This window comes from Mus caroli, chromosome 11 (assembly GCF_900094665.2).
Source record: "Mus caroli chromosome 11, CAROLI_EIJ_v1.1, whole genome shotgun sequence".
NCBI lineage: Eukaryota > Metazoa > Chordata > Mammalia > Rodentia > Muridae > Mus > Mus caroli.
The window spans coordinates 62,963,392-62,980,449 of NC_034580.1; the positions used below are offsets into that span (position 1 = coordinate 62,963,392).

Genomic DNA, 17,058 nt, shown 5'->3' on the forward strand with positions numbered 1-17,058 from the left:
ACCTGCTAAGGCGGGGAGGGAAAGTGGTTTTGTCTTGTGGAGCCTGGGCCAGTGAGGCTTTTAAGAAAACCCTTAATATATGCTGGAGAGATGACTCAGTAGTCAAGAACACTAGCTGCTCTGGCAGAACACCAGGGTTCAGTTCCCAGCACCCACATGGCAGCTCACAATTATCTACAACTCCAGTTCCAGGGGATCCAGTGTGCTCTTCTGACCAGGCATTTGGCACATTCATACATGCAAACAAAGCACTCCTGTACATAAAATAAAAATAAGAAAGACAAAAAAAGTATAACTTTAAAAAAATCTTTGTGCTGCTTTCTTGGAAACACATTGTCTCGAATAGTCCATGAATTACGGATCTCCCTCCAGTGTGTGTGTGTGTGGGGGTGTGGGTGTGTGTGTGTGTCATTCACTGCAAGGAAACCAGGCTGACTGTAAACTGTCAATCTCCCATGTGACCTAGAACAAGTCTTCGCCCTCCTCTAGGACACAGCTTTCCATCTATCAAATGTGGAAGCCATATCACTGACCTGTTCATAGCCAGGTTCTTAAGGGTGGATTTGATGGCTCTAATGGTGATTGTTAGAACCATTAAGTCTGGGGTGGTATAGAGGTTTGAATAGGTTTAGCCCCCATAGACTCATGTGTTTCAATGCTTGGCCATAGGGAGTGGCAGTATTAGGAGGTACAACCTTGTTGGAGTAGATGTGGCCTTGTTGGAGGAAGTGTGTCACTGTGGGCATGGGCTTGAGGTCTCCTAGTGCTCAAGCAAGCTCTGCCCACTGTGGAATGAGACTTCTCTTGGCTGCCTGTGAGACACGGTCCCCCTCTGCTGCCTGCAGAAGAAGTGCCCTCCTGGCTGCCTGCAGATCAAGATGTAGAACTCTTGGCTCCTCCAGCACCATCTCTGCCTGGATGTTGCCAAGCTTCCCACCATAATGATAATGGATTAAACCTCTGAAGCTGTAAGCCAGCCCCAATTAAATGTTTTCCTTTACAAGAGTCTTGGTGGCCATGGTGCCTCTTCACAGCAATAAAACTCTAACTAAGGCAGGTGGTTTGACATCTGAGAGTGTATTTAGTCAAAGAAGTCAACATGAGTGCTATGCTCCAGTCTCAGGGCTGGAGGGGGTTTTACTCACCCACTCCACTTTAATGGCTGTTGGGGTTCTGAGGGACAACACTGACAGCAACAGCTTAGCCCAGTATTCACAAGAAGCCTGGGAGTTCAGGGCAGAGGTAGGAGCTGGCACACCCCAAGATGCTCTATCATCTTCCCCAGGTCAGCCAAGCTCTGAAACCTGCACAGCGCCCATCAACCCCTGCCATAAGATCCCTGGGATGTTGGATGTGGGGTGTGGTACCAGAGCCTCCTATCCTCTTTCTTTCCTTGACACCTGTCATTTGCCTCATTATGCATCCCCCTCGGGTCCTAGAGAGAAGAACGCCCCACGAAGGACTAAAATATTCTATCCCACTTGCTCCTCTGACCTCCCAACTCATCCCTTTGTCCTTCTCCAGGCTGGGGATAGCTCCACATGCAAAAGCCCAGAGACAGAAGAACAATAGGGTGATTGCTCTGTGCTGCTTAGGGTGACAGGGATCCCTGGCAGCAGGGGTGGGGACAGATGCTTTTTAACATTGCTTAGGCCCAGCCTGACCTCCACCCTGCCCTCTGTGCAGGCTCAAGAAGGGAGAGCAGGGAGGGAGAGGGATCCAGGGAAAGCAAAGGAAGGCAGTGGACAGGGAGATGGGGGGGGGCAGGGAGAAAAAGGGGAAGAGGGAGGGAGGGAAGGAGAGACAGAGAGAGAGAGTGTGTGTATGTGTGTGTATGTGTGTGTGTGTGTGTGTGTGTGTGTGTGTGTGTGTGTGTGTGTGTGTGTGTGTGTGTGAGAGAGAGAGAGAGAGAGAGAGAGAAGACAAAGTAGAGAATAATTAGAGAGGGCAGCTAGAGAGGGAGAAGGAAAGAGAAAAGACCCATCCAGGCCACTCAATAGCCGTCCACATCAAATTGCCTCTTGAAGGTCCCCAACAGTGTCCTGTAGGCACTGTAAGTCCACAAAGTTCAACCCAATACATAATACATCCCATAATACATATGGGATTAGTCTGGCCTCAAGCCAGGGGGGTAGAGGGCAAGACACACTGGCTAGTGGAAGAGACCCAAAGCTCCTTCTCCTTCGCTCTATCTCTGGTTCTCTTACCTGGGAAGTTCTGGCAGCTGGGCTGATGTCACAACATCTGGATTTAACCCAGTGATGTTCAACTAGGGGCTGCTTTGTCCCAAGGGGACACCAATTATCATCACTTGCCTGAAAAGCTCCACACCTTGTGTCATGGACAGCCCCCACCACTACCACAAGCACCCCAGCCCAAAGCCAGTTTCTGCTGAGGGTGAACACTCTGGCTGAAACCCTAGTATGACGAATGGTTTAGAGAGCTTGCCCAGAATGGAAGGAACCCTGGGGTCTACCCCTAGCACCTCAAACAAACAAACAAACAAAACAAAACAAAACACATTTTAAAAAGCATGGCCCTTTTAAAAAACTGCTCATCCTTTTCATCTTCTAACCCCTCTGCACTCACCAAGATGACACAAGGCAGCTCTGGACATTTCTCTCTGAGGTACCCCTGTGAGGGAAAGTCAGAACTCACACATCCCCAAAGCCAGGGGGGGTTACCCTGAGCTCAGGCTGGACATAGCATGGCCTCCTCCTCAAGGGCTCACGGGGTCACTAGTGATAGCAGGCACCACATAGGCAGCACCGTTCCCTGGCGGTGACACTTCCCATCCACCATGTTCTTGAAAGGCATCCCAGGACCCTTTCTAAATGCAATGTTAAGTGGGTCACACCATCATGGGATGATTTAACGGAGAAGCCATAAGCAGCCCAGCTGCACGACACATTGGGGGGGAACAACCAAGAAATTCCTGAACACGGGCTGTGTGTCAGACACTTATTTTCCAGAGGTGCGTTCTGAAATGTTTAGGGATGGGCTGGCGTAATGTCTATGTTTTTTTTTAAAGGCATTTACATATGAGGGTGTAGCCCAGGGGGAGAGCATTTGCTTGGCATGCACAAGACCTTGGGTGATCCCAGACTACAAATATAAATACATATGCATATATATGAACGTTAAAGCAAAGAGAGGCTGAAACAAACAACAGAATGGAGTTTATTAACCTAGGCGACGAGAACCCTGCTCTTTACCATTCCTGCTGCATCAGTGAAATTTCTCAGCATAAAACGTCTAGCAAAGGCTAGGGAGAGGGTGAAGCTTGATGACCCGGGTTCAATCTCAAGGACCCACCGGGCAAAAGGAAAGAGCTAACTTGTGAAACTGTCCTTTGACCTCCACGCTCTTGCCATGGTAAATAAATAAATAAATGTAAAAAAGATGTTTAATGAGTTAAATCACATTAATTTGAGGTACATCAATTTATAGTGAAACCCAAGACAACTTTTTTTTTAAAGATGAATTTTAGCATGGAAAAAAAAAAAAAAACCAGATCAGGCAAACAGCTAAACACAATCCCACAAAAATGTCTGCTGGCTTAACAGCCTGGCCTTTCCCACTCCTCAGCCCCATCCCTGCAGTGGGCTGTATAGCTAATGAGTGAGCACTCCGTCCAGGAAGACTGGCCTCCCTCAACAAATTTGCAGAGAACACATGGGGCTTATACTATATAAATATAGCGGCTTTCTGAAGCCTGGTGCTGTTGGCCTTACGGGACTGCTAACTCTTTGTTGTGGGGCTGTCCCACGCATGTGGGGTGTCTGGCAGCCTGCATCCATGAGATGCCTGTGGCGCCCTACCCCCAGTTGTGACAATTGAAACTGTCTCCAGACAGTGCCAAATGTCCCCTGGGGATAGAAGAGCCCCTGGTTGAGAAGCAGTGAGATACACAGACATAATGAAACGATTTAATCAAAACACTCTATAAACCAATCTCTGCACCAAGGATGGCTTGGCTCTCTACATACAGTCTGCTGCACAGATTGCCTCTGTCACTCGCAGCGGACACAAGGATCTCTCCATTCACATGTCCTACAGGCAGACTACACTGAGTAACTGCTGGCTGCTTCAAGCTGCGTGCACTGGCATATACCTGAAGTCCCAGTGCTAAGGAAGACAGACACAGAAAGACTACTCCAAGTTCAAGGCCAACCTCATCTATGTCTCCAGTTGAGTTCCAGGCCAGCCAGGGACACACAGCAAAACTCTGTCTCCAAAAACACAATAGACATGTAGGCCACTCTTTGGTTACTACCAACAATGTGGCAATCATCATCTTTGGCGCCAACTCGACTAAACACCAATGTTTCCTTAGGCAGCCGTGAGCCCACAGCTCAGAGATCTGTCTCAAGGATCATGTGATGTCCAATCTCCCTTCCTAAAAGGTACAGGCTACTCACCCAGTCGTAAGTGTTCTAGTGCCTGTCTCTCCAGCCCTTCTCAAGGCTGGGGATTGCTTTTTACCTACTAAATCGTGTCAGATCTTGCAGGTCTGGTGTGTTGGGCCGATAATCCCAGCTATTCAGGTGATGAAATCAGAATAAAAAAGTTCAAGGCCAGACTGGGCAATTAGTCAGACCCTATCTCAAACTAAAAAGGGGTGAGTGTCTGGAGATGACTCAGTGGTTAAATGCACTTGCTACTCTTATAGAGTCCCAGGAAACCAGCATCCACACGGTGGCTAACAACCACGCCCCAACGGATCTGTTGCCCTCCTCTGGCTTCAGGAGGTTCTTACACACATGGTGCATATAAACTCACACATATCAATGGAAATTATTTTGAAAATTAAATCTTAAAAAAGTAAAGAAAAAAGGCTAGGGAGATAGCTTATTGGTAGAGTGTTCTCCTCAAATGTGCAGGATCCTAGATTCGAACCCCTAGTATCCCACGCACATGAGTACTAAATCTGGAAAGTTTTTAAGATGGTTGTTTTGGTAACTCTGTCATATAAGCAGAATACTTCCTGTGCTCATTGTACAAATCCTCTGAGTTTCTGGTTCACTTCTACAATTCAATTTCATATTAGGATCTCTTGTTGAGTCATAAATGCTTATCATTTATTGAGGATTTTGACCATTTGTCAGCCACAATACAATAGCTTTCCTTTTTTTTGATATAATCACTTTTATTAGCTATTTTCATTATTTACATTTCAAATGTTATCTCCTTTCCTGGTTTCCCCTCCGAAAACCCCCTATCCCATCCCGACCCCCACAATAGCTTTCTTAGCTTCAAGTTTGCCTTTTATTTTTGCTTAGAGAGATTTCTGAAGTACCGGAGTTTTCCATTTAGAGCTACAAAGCCCTTCCCTTTACGATTCGTGGGTTTTTGTGTCCTATCTTGGATAACTTCTTTGTCCTGAGATCACACTGATGAATGGATACATGTGTGTGGCTATGTCATACAGACATGTGGATACATATATCTTATTTTAGGTTATTACAGACTGGTGCTATCCTGCAGGAGCTGGGACTCTAAGCTTGTTGGTATGTAAACAGCCAGTTTTCCCAGCAGCGCTTGCTTCTCTCATCTGTAGTCACACACTGTCCTGGTACCAAGTCCCTCTGGGCACCTCTCCATTCCTAGGCCACGTTTAAACGCCCTGCTTACAATATTTTAGAATATCCAGTAGAACTAATTACCCTCATTAGTCACCTTTAAAAAAACAACAACATTTTGGCTTTTCTTACAACACACTGATTTTTTTTTTTCTTCTGGCATAACTTTAGAATCCTGCCCCATCTAATGGAGGCTGTGGCCAGAGTTATGCTAAATCTATGGCTCACTTCTGGGAGAGCTGACATTTTTAAGTTTGGGTCTTGCTCTCCCTAACATGCCATGAACCCCCATTTCCTTCTGCCCCTCGATTTCTGCTCCAAACATCCATTCCACAATTTTATTGCTTCACTTATTTTTGCTTGGCATTCTCTTACTACAATTAAAATTCTGTTCCAGTATTACCAAAATGGTAGAGCTCTGCCCCAGTACCACCAGGCTGGACAGAAGAGTGACAGAAATGGAGCAGCCCCACCTCTACCTCCATGCCCTGTACTGGGATTTTTGCTTCTGTTTTCTGCACTGGGGAAGGAAACCAGGGCCTCGAGCAAGTATCCTACCGCTGTGCCTTATGCTCGGCTCACTGTTCACATTCGTAGTTTGAGACAGGATCTCCCTCATTTGTCCAAACTGGCTTTGACCTTGCTCTATGGACCAAGCAGATTTTCAGTTGTGATCCTCCTGTCTCACACTCCCAGGTAGCAGGATTACAGGCCTATGCCTCCAAACCCAGCTGTTTTTGTGGTTTTTAATTCCTATTGGGCATCTACCCTTGAATCGGTGGTGCCTGCAGTATAATCCTACCACAATCCCTTGCAACAGGATTCTCGGTATAAGTTATATAGAGAAAGAAATGGCAAGAGATTAGATCAGTGGGGTCCTGTGTCTCTGACCCAGGCTGGCCCACACTGCATACCTGTTAGCATTGAGGGCTGTCTCCTCCAGCACCCCAGCTATAAAGTCTCTCTGGGCTCTCCTGAAAGGCTACATGGTACCCACTCGGCTCCACCGCAGAGCCACTGAAGTAGTAGCAAAAAGCCCACAGAGGACCCTATGCGTGGTGAAAGCGATGAAAAGGAATCTGGGGAACATCCCAAGACCACTGTTGAGAGGTGGGGAAGCCAGGGGGTAGCTAGCTCCTCACTCCTGGACCGGACAGGGCTAGCTGCCACAAGGTGGCTGAGCCTTGGAAATGAGGGAGGCCAGCAAAGGTTACCCTTCCACGTTATGTTATGGGTTTTAGCAGCTCTGAGGGAAGGGCCACAGCCTGGGTACGGTGGGCTCTCATGGGCTCTTGAGCCAGCCCTGCACGTCTCTTTCCTACTCAACTCTTAAGGAATCCCAATGGGGTATCCTGAAGCTAGTCACAGGAAGGCTGGTCCTCCAAGGAAGCAATGCGCCCTGCACATGAGCCAAGGCAAGGCGTGTCTACCATCATGGCCCACATGCCTCAAGAAGAATGACAGGTGAGGCTGCCTGTCAGAGGCCGCAGGAGAGTGAGCAGGTGTTTCTGCAGAAGAGGAAGCTCTAGCAGGAGCAAAGGGCCCTTCCTGCCCAGGGGCACTAGGGAAAGAGTGCAGGACCCGCCCCTTCCTGTTTAATGGGGGAGAACCTGTGCTAGCAGCAATTGAGCATCCTGGCCAATGACTAACTCCAAACCCAAGCTCCTCCCACTCACCCAAGTGACCCTATAAAAGCAAATCACCGCAGGTCAAAAACTGCTTAGAGCTGCCACCCGTCAGCTGTTCCTCTTCCAGCCACAGGAGTGGAGGTCCCTCCACCCTCTACCTAGTTACTAGATGTGTCCCAGGCTGTCTCTATCTCTCTTCCTGGTCTTCCCTGCTACAGACCACTTAGTCCTTGTCACCCTGCCTAGGAGCAGTAAAGAACCTTCTCCCAGGAAGCTGGCTCTGCAAGGGCTTGAGTTCAGGGTGACCTTTCATCCCTCAGCTTAGAGAATAAACCCATGGCTTATTAATTTCCCTCCACGATGTGGACGCACGGTTTCCACAGGTGGTCTGGAAGGGTCTTCACTCACTGTGCCCATGCACAGTTTGGAAATGCCCAGCTCCAGGACCCCACTTCTGAAGTGCCTCCCAGCCTCCCGCTCAACGTCTCGGCTTAGCCAGCCAGGCTCTGTGTGAGAGGTCATCTTGGTCATCACAAAAGCCTATAGTCTTAGCAATGGCGTCTGCTTGGCAGAGCCTGCTAGGGCAGGCTACAATGACTAGGTTGAGGCTTTAGGCATTGCTCCAAGTCCCAGATGACCTGCTTTCCCACTCCCTCTTCAGGAAAAGCATCGGAGTGGTTCACTTTCAGTCATATCTGCTATGGCTCTAAATGAAGAAACCACAGTCACAAAACCCAAAGGAGTCAGAAAAGGTAATTAGCTAAGGGACGGCTGCTAAGCTGTCTACTGGAGTTTAGCGGTGGGGGCGGGGAGTGGCTCAGAGGGAGGACTGGAGTGGAGCATTGCCCTGGCCTCAGACTTGATTCTACAGCACCACAGCTGTTTTAGTCTTTGTGCCTTAAAGCCAAGAACCTTCTGATGCTTCATGAGGTCCCTCTACTTCAATTTGCCCATTTGTGTTAGAATGTTAAAAAAACAAACAAAAACAAACAAACAAAAACAAAACAAAAGTAATTACAAAAAACCCAAAGTCAACTTGCAAGGTCCAGAAAAACTTCCGGGAGACAGACAGCCCATTAAAGTCCATCTTGGCCTAGGGCAAACTGTGTACATACCCTGCTCCTGCACACTCCATCCACATGAGTTGACTCAGGTGTATCACGGGTAGTCAGATGACTACCAAGTCATCACGGTAGAAAAAAAATCAAATTTGGGGGCTGAAGAAATGTCTCAGTGGTTAAAAGCATACGCTGCTCTTCCAGAGGACCCAAGTGGAATGCGGGCACCTACTTTAGGCAGTTTACAACCAATGCCACAGGGTCCAATTGTGAGTGCCTTGCTCTAGACTCTGATGGCAGGTGCACACACACACACACACACACACACACACACACACACAGATAGACAAAACTCTTTTAAAAGAGAATTGAAATTCTGTAGCTGAGGAGATGGCTCAACGTAGAACAGCCTTAGAGTTCAGATACCCAGAACCATATGACAGTTGGGCAGACATGGAAAAAAGCTGCCTGTCATGCCAGCCCTCAGAAGGCAGAGATGGGGGATGCCAGGAAAACTGGCTCGCTAGACTAGCCAGAACTGGAAAGCTCTGAGTACAACAAGAGAGAGACCCTGTCTCAAAAGATACAGTGTAGAACAGTTGAAAAGACACCTGTGGCCAACTTTGAGCCTCCATACAACATGAAAGCACACACATACATACCCTCCAACACACATATGAACACCCAAATATACACAAACATAAAAAATAATCCAGTGCCCACTGTATATCTTCCAAGTTCAAAACTTATTATCCCCTAATCTTTATTAATTAATTAATTAATTAATTGATGCTAGAGATTAAACCAGCCGGGAGATCATGTGCTCAAGTGAACTCAGTACCTGACTTAATTTTTAATCCAAAAAAGGGGAAAAAAAAAAAAAACAACTGTGTTTTGTTTTGTTTTGAAAGTATCCTTGTCTTCAGCCAGAGCGAAGAATTCTTTTGTGTGCGGTTTTCATGAGACAGGGTCTCTCTGTGTTGCCCATCTTGTCCTCAGACTTGTAAACACATGATCCCCCTGCCTCTTAAGAAGCTGGGGAGAACAGATTTTTAATTTTAAAAACTCAGTATAGAAAACAATCAGCTTCCGGCCTCTGGGATGAGGCTGTGAAAGGGCGGTGAGACAGAGATTTCAGCCTGTAGTCTGGCATCTAGCACCCAGGCACCTGTGATGGCGACCCCTCCCTGGTCCTTGTTACCCTTCTCCCACCAGAGGTTCAATCAAAGCTACTAGAAGCCTCGACTAACAGCACAGGACTGGGTTATCTTGGACTGTTCCCAGTATGATTCCAGAATGTCCCAGCATGTGTCTTCCTAAGTGCAGCCTGCTGTGGCTATAGATGTCAAGCCCTCAATCTGTTTTCTCTCAAGCTTCCAGCATACAGCCAGTTCTCCCCTAGATCCAGAGTCAGGTGACCACCTGAGTGTCCAAGCTCACCCCCAGCTCCCTAGAGAGACACCTAGAGAAAGTAGAATTCCCAGCCTGACATGGGGACCTTCATGTCATTCTGCCATTCATTACCACTCCTACCCTGGGAGCGGTGTCTCCAGGTGTGGTCCTAACAGGGCACACATCCTGTGGGGCTCTGAGCTTCCTGTGTATCCTGAACCAGGGATGTGAAACCTCTCCTCTATCAAGAAGCACAGCGGACCCTTTCTCAGAACAGTATTTTTTGACACTAAAACAGTCATGGTTTTCTATGGTGTGAAAACAGCATGCATCAAGTAGAAGCCGTGCTTTGAACGCATTGTGAACAGATGAGGTTAGATCTGTTCCCTCTCTTGTGATGCGGGGTGGCATCAGGGAGCTATGCTCACTCACCCCGGGATAGTTCATTGATCAGCTATGTGAGGACTGGGTGTTATATTTATTACATTTTATAGTATTTCTCACTTACAATACTCTTATCCAGGATGCCACCCCATCCTAAGGCAAGGAGCATCTATCAGTGCATAGGAAAACACTACTGAAGTCCAGTTATCTGAACTCTCCCAGGTTGGTGGGATGCAACTTTTCACATGTGTGCTTTCCTAATGACAGCAGAAGAGCATCTATCAGTGGATATAGGAACTCAGATAGCCGCCAGGGGCACACACGGCATCTTGTGGCATCTGTAATGTGAACACAGCTTCGGCTGCTATGGGGAACCCATCACTGACCCTGCCAGCAGCTGTGGCTGGCACCTACCTTTGTCATGAAGGAGAGGCTGGGTCTTCATGCAATAGGTGAATGTGAACATGAGATGATCTTCCCAGTTGGGTCTCAGAGCTCCTGAATTCTGACCGTGATGCAGTGCCCAGGAACTCCTTCCTCTCAACCCCCATACTGTACACCCTTGCTCTCCCCAAACCTCAGGAAGGCGAGGAGCCCTTGGCCCAGGATTTGTGAGGTTCTGGCAACTTAACCTCCAAGGGCGAGGAGGGAGAATCCCACTTTCAGCGTTCTTGGCCCTCAGCTCTCTTAAGACGTCCTCTACCTTTATTCTTAAGAGCAGAGTTATAATGAAGTGCCTGGTGGTTCCCTCTTCAGAGCAGCTGAGGAGACCACGCATACAAAACAGAGCCTAGCTGTCAGTGTGAGGGGGAGGGTCACCCCATGTCCCTACTATACAGCCAACGTAACAAGCAAAACGCTAAAGGGATTGATAGTCTCACCTTCCGGCTCCTCCACGCTGCTGGCTGCAGTGGTGGGTGGCGCCACAGGAATCTCTTCATGAGGTTCAGAAAAGGGGAGAGAGACAAATGAGGGGGGAAAAAGACATTATTTTTGGTCCTTGGAAAGATAAGGCTCTCAGTGAAAACACTTCCCGCTGCTTAGCCTCCCTCGCCCATACCCACTCCATAGCTCAGCCCAAAGGAACAAAAAGGGAGAGAAAGGGACACAGGGAAGCTGGCAGCAGGGTCCCAGGGATCCTGGGCATGTCAATATGTTCTCCTGTCCTCACTGGGAAGGGATATCATGAGTCCTGTCTGTTAGGGAGGGTCAGGAGTAGGGGCAGCGGGAGGGGCTGGCGGTCCTCAGGGCTGATCTTGTATCCAGGATGTGACATGATGTTCATGTTAGTGCTACTGTCCAAGGGTCCTCAGCTGGGCCCCGCCCTGGGGTTCCTCAGGCTCTCTGCACATCGTAATATGACTGCTGAGCCTTGTTCATCTACAACATTGACTCCACAGATGAGAAGGATCTAGAAGCAGAAATGGTGTGTGAGGGTCTGGGGACCTGCCCTTGGTAGCTGCAGCCTGGTCCTGGTTGCCCAGGGCTCTCTTCACATGGGCTAAGGCCTTTTGTTAGTTGTTACATTGGAATGTGACTGAAGGAGGCAGGGCTCATAAAGGCATGGCCTCCATTTTGACCGTCCTCTTCAACCTAGCCTAGCTGCTCATCCCTTCCTGTACTCTTCCTTGTGTTCCCACAAGGTGAGGAGGTTAAGCCAGTCAGCTCCACGGGTTCAACCACGCACTATCAAAAGTGTGGGCTTCCTCTTTCTAGACAAGACCAAACCATGGGTCCAAAGTCCCTCTAGGGCAGGCATTCTCAATTTGTGGGTTGTGACTCCACAGGGGTTGCATATTAGATAGCCTGCATATCATACGATGATTCATAACAGCAGCAGAAGTACAGTTATGAAGTAGCAACAAACTAATGTTATGGTTGGGGTCATCACAACACGGGGAACTGTATTAAAGGGTCACAGCATTAGGAAGGTTGAGAGCCAATGCTCTAGGGGAAGGAGCACACAGCTGTGGGTGAGTGACCTCCAATCCTGTCTGTAGCCACCATCTGACTCTGGTGTCTTTCCTGTGACGTTGGATTCTAGACACCTAGAACCTGAGGCTTGCCCCTTAAGAGCTCTGTGTCTCCTAGAGGAACCAGGCTTTGTGTCTTTAGGAAGCAAAGGCAAAGGACAGCCCACAGTGCAGAGCAGATTTGCACTCAGTGACTTTATGCACACATCTCAGGTGTTCAGTCACAGCAGCTCATTGGGAAGCTGGGCCTAGGACCAGGCCCTTCCTTAGCCCTAAAAGGCTAGGTTGGTCCCAGCAGAAACTCTTAGGAAGCCATACCCAAATGGCCTGCTCTGATACTGCAGGTCTGCAAATGGGTATTCATGCTAATGGCCATGGGGCACACAGGATACCTAAACTTCTTGTCTGAAGTGGGGGTGCACACGCAAGGCCCATGGCTCCCCGAGCTGGGACAAAACAGGGCACAAGCTTTCTAAGCAGTGGCCATACAAACACATGGGGCCTCCTAGAATGGAGCCCAGATCTACTGTCTCAGGGGGTGGGGGTGGGGGTGGGGGAGATTTTTGTACTGGCCATCAACCCTCCCTTTTCCAAAGCAAGTCAGAAAAAAACAGAGCATGTAAGAGGGCCCAGGCACTGGCTTTGAAAAGTCCTTGAGGGATTAGTACTCACCATTCCGAGCAACCTGAAGGGGGGGGGGGGGGAGACGCTACTCACTGACAGAACAGGTTCCCCAGAGGCCCAAATATGCGTGGCACCTGACTTTCTAAGTGTTTCTCTCATAGCTTTATGGGTGCGCAGAGAAAAGGGTTTCTATAGGCCGTGAGACTGGTGTTTGGTTGCCATAGTGGGAAGGATTTCTTTTCCTTTCACTGGGGTGAACTCAAGGCCTGGGGTGTCCTAGGCATGAACACTTCCACTGAATAATCCCCATTCTATGCACCCTTTCCACCTGCTGTACCCTGAGAAGACATCACAAGTGCCTGACACTAACACTGAGTCATCTGCTGACAGTATACCCACGGGGACACTCCGACAGAGACTCCTGATTCATAAACTGCTCAGAACTGCTGTCAGAACCAGAGCTGACCTGTTCTGGAAGCAAAGCCCACAGGTAGTGGGACAGACAGACAAGCACAGGTCATGGGGCAGACAGACAAGCACAGGTCGTGGGGCAGGAGAGATGTGGGCTGTCTAAGGTTCCCACCTATTTGAGGCAGGGATGACTATGACTTCTGTGAGGAACATCTAGGAATCAGAGATGGCTCCTGGCATGAAGGGACTCCAGGCACTGGCCCCACAACTCTCAGCCAGTTCTGAGTCCCCATCACTAATCATTCATGGAGACGACTAAGGGACTCTGAGAACCTCAGAAATTGAGACTGACTGACTTCTGAAAAGGGCCAAGTAGTAACTATTTCAGGCTTTGTGGGTTATAGTCTCTGCTGCAGTTAGGCCATTCCACAAAAGCAGCTGCAGACAATGTGTCTTTTTCTTCTTTTGTAAAAACTTAACACAGGGGCCTCAGTATGTAGCCCAGGCTAGCTTCAAACCTTCCATCTTCTTGCCTCTGCCTCCCAAGTGCTGGGATTACAAGTTCACACCACCATGGCCCGTGACTTCATATGCTTTTTATTGTGTTTTGAAATAGTATCCTTCCTTTGATTTTTGTTTAAATCATTAAAAAGGTACAAGGCACTGTGCTGGGGGGGGGGGGGCAGCCTACAGCCAGTTCCCTGGGTGGAGCACGCCAAGCTGGCTCTCTAGAGAATCTACTTGGTTCCTTGGACTCTAGCTTGTGTGCTGAGACTTTCTCCTGCTCCTCTGCCCCGGGCATCCCTTCTTGGTTTGGATAGCCCTAGCCAAGGAATCACCAGAATGAGGCTGGACCTGGGTTAGGCCTGACTTGCTAGCCAGAGCTCACTTTCTGCCCATGGTCACAGCATCATGACCCATCAGATGCAAAATACAGAGATGCTGCAGAGCCAAGGCCTGAGTGCCGACCCTCTTTATATAACATCTCTTTGGGACCTCTACTTCACTGCTCCATTAACCCTTCATAGGGGCCACAGGGGCCATGCGCAAGCATCTGAGTAGCTTCTCTCAAAGGCCTAAGGCTTCCGTCTGCTCTTTTCTGAATCTGAAGCTGTGGCAGGTCCCCATGCTCACTGGGTCTGGAGTGAAAGTAGCACGTAGGGGTCAGGCTCATGCTGGAGAGGAGTCTTGCTGTCCAGCCTGGAGCCAGTAACTCAGTGTTTGTAGGACTGAGAGCTATGGGCAGTCTGGCTTTAATGCACATAGCTGCTTCTGAAGGTATTTCCAGGCCTGGAGTCTCCTGGAGTCACCGGATCTTACTGAACACCAGTGAATGAAGAGATGTCTCCATTGGTGATGGCTAAACCCCACTGGACGTGAGAAACCTGCCCCTACAGGGTCCCTCCCCCATCCCCCTCAAGCAGATGGGAGAAGAAGATACACATACTGATGCAAGGGGCGATGGGGGAGCGGCTCTGCTGGTAGCCTTTGGCACAGCGGTTGCAGGTGATGCCCGTCACGCCGTCCTTGCAGGGACACTGGCCAGTGGTTTGATTGCAGGTCTTGCCAGCGGCACCCACAGGGTGGCAATCACAGGCTGTGTGAACATAAAACAGAAGGATCAGAGAGGCTGTCAGTGCCCTTCCTGCCCAGGGCTGTCCCATGGTCTCTACCCCAGAGAGGAAAAAAAAAATGAAAAAGAACAGGTAGGCCTAACCAAGCTCACACGTTCTAGGGGTTCTGAGATGGGTTGCCTACCTACCACCCAAATCAAAATGGACCTACTTCAAAGGCTTGCTTGAGGAATAGGAGAGGGGAGCCAGGGAGTCCCTCCAGAGCCCAGAAAGAAGGAGGGCAAACACTTAATTATGATGTCAAGCAGTGGAAAAGGGGGGGCGGCACTGAAGGGTAGAGGTACTGGCTTCTCCTCCAGATTTCTCTGTGGGTTCCTAGGTGGAAGAGGGTTTGGAGCTGATGAAGTTCAGGGATGCTGGCCAGAGGGAGGCAAAGGGAGGAGGTGCCTAGGATAACTGCCACTTGCTCAGCAGCCACATGCCCAGATCCCAGACTTCTGGATCACTCTAACACTTAACCTTCAAACCCCAACTAGATGAGTAACTGTTGAACTAGTGAACCCCCTAGGGGCCTCCTGGGTTAAACTGGGAATGAATCAAGGCCAGAGGCCACTGCATGAACATATGACCCTCCTGGTTTTGAAGAGTAAGCTCTGGTGAAAACATCCCAAAGCTCCCTCACTGTGTTCCCTTTGGGGGAGCTCTCTGCCACCACCATGAGGCTCCAAGCAACATCTGCCCCTGCAGGCAGAGACCATCAAGTCATCTGTGCCTGAGCAGTGGCTTCGCTGGGGAAGGAATTGGGTAAAGGAAGCAGTGTTGTGCCTGTTCCTGCTGCAGGAAGCCCAGGAGGGCAGGGCGCCCCAGTAACGGCAATCTGTAGTCATTTCAATTCATGCCACATGCTGCTTTGTTTCTGTCCCCAAAGGGGACAAAAAATATCTAGGAAAATAAGTGAGAACTGAGATCCCAAAAGAGCTAAAGTAAAAAGCCCCTCCTCAGTACACTTGGCCCCGCCTGAGAGGCAGCCTCTCCCTAGGCCTCCAGTCTGGGAGGGGCCGTGGAGGCGACTCGGGGAAATGTGTGCATAGAGCCAGCCTGTCTACGGCGCTCAGAAAGGAGAGCAATGTGAACACATGTTCGCCCCAGTGGTGTCAGAACATGCAGAAACATGGGGAAACACCAGGATGAGGAAGGGTCTGGGCCGGAGGACAGAAGGGGCCTGGAGGGCTGGCAGCTTGCTGGCTCCTATGACATAGTGTCTCTGAGAAGCACTGGGGCAGTTCCCATCTTACCCCTTCTTACATTTTGAGGCTGAAATATCCCTTATAGATCTTCCATGTTTTGGAGCATTTGTTACATGGCTTGTGGTGTGATTGTGAAGGCTGTAGATGGTGGAAAGTAGGTCACCAGGGGTGGGCCTTATATGGCTATATCTGCCCCTGGTTCCGGTTTTCTCTGCTTCCTGGCTCATTCCACACAAACAAGCTGTCTCAAGCTCAAGCGCATCCTGCATAGCCTGAGGTCACCTCTGCCATCTTGGAGGAAGACCCTCTAAGAGTGTGAGACAAACGTCATCTTCCCTTGAGCTACCTTGTCACTAGCATGGGAAAAAGTAGCTAATGCCATTGTAGATGGGAAAATGTCTCTGCTGAGACATTGTCTTCATTGGCATACCCTAAATCCAAGTCTGTACCCCTTTTAAAAATGAGATTTAGTCTTGATGACCTGTGGAAAGAAAGGATGACAGTGAGCTGGCTGCAAAAGACCTTTGACTTTTCTCTGCAGTAGAAGTGATATGGGCGTGCCTCTCAGTTGGTCATGTGTGAATAGAGGCCACAGCATGGGATCGCACAGTCGTGAGCCACAGATGTGGGCATAGGCATATATAGGGACGCCAGATTCTTGTGCCAGCTGACCTCTCCTGGCCTGCTCTGCAAGCCCTCTTCCCCCCTCCCCCCCCCACCCGCAATAAAATTCACACCATGACCATCCTCCTTGGATGCTGATGGATTTCAACTGTGTGCCAGTAACTTCTGGATCCTTAGAAGGTCACAAAAGTTTACTTGGTTGGTCACCGAAGATTCCAAGCCAGATCACATCCAGGCCATGCCACCAACAGAGCCAGCAGAGGTGTACCAATCAAGACTCCAACAGACCACACCAGCACACCCACATTCTCATACACAAACCCTGTGAGAACAGTCTGATTGTCAGAGGACAGGGCAACAGACTGGTGAGACTGGGGAAGGATCTGGAGCCCTGAGAGGAGTCTATTCCTTCACTGGCATTAGAGCCTACTTCTTTGGGATTCTGATATATATTGAAGAGCAGCTGAGATATACCGAAGACCAGACGAGACATCCAGCCTCATGGGCCCAGTAACTACTGGATTCTCGGACCTTCCCTAGGTAGACCATACAACTAATGTT

At 49.2% G+C, this 17,058-nt stretch overlaps 1 protein-coding gene across 2 annotated transcripts in view; it reads right to left on the reverse strand.

Moving 5' to 3' along the window:
• Ntn1 (netrin 1) overlaps positions 1-17,058 on the reverse strand; it is a 191,299-nt gene that overhangs the window by 37,113 nt on the left and 137,128 nt on the right. For both annotated transcript variants that reach the window (XM_029483604.1, XM_029483605.1), the window contains exons 4-5: positions 14,500-14,649; positions 10,926-10,979 (exon numbers count right to left, since the gene is read on the reverse strand). In XM_029483604.1, the coding sequence (XP_029339464.1) occupies positions 10,926-10,979; positions 14,500-14,649 (204 nt within the window). The remainder of the gene's footprint in view (positions 1-10,925; positions 10,980-14,499; positions 14,650-17,058) is intronic.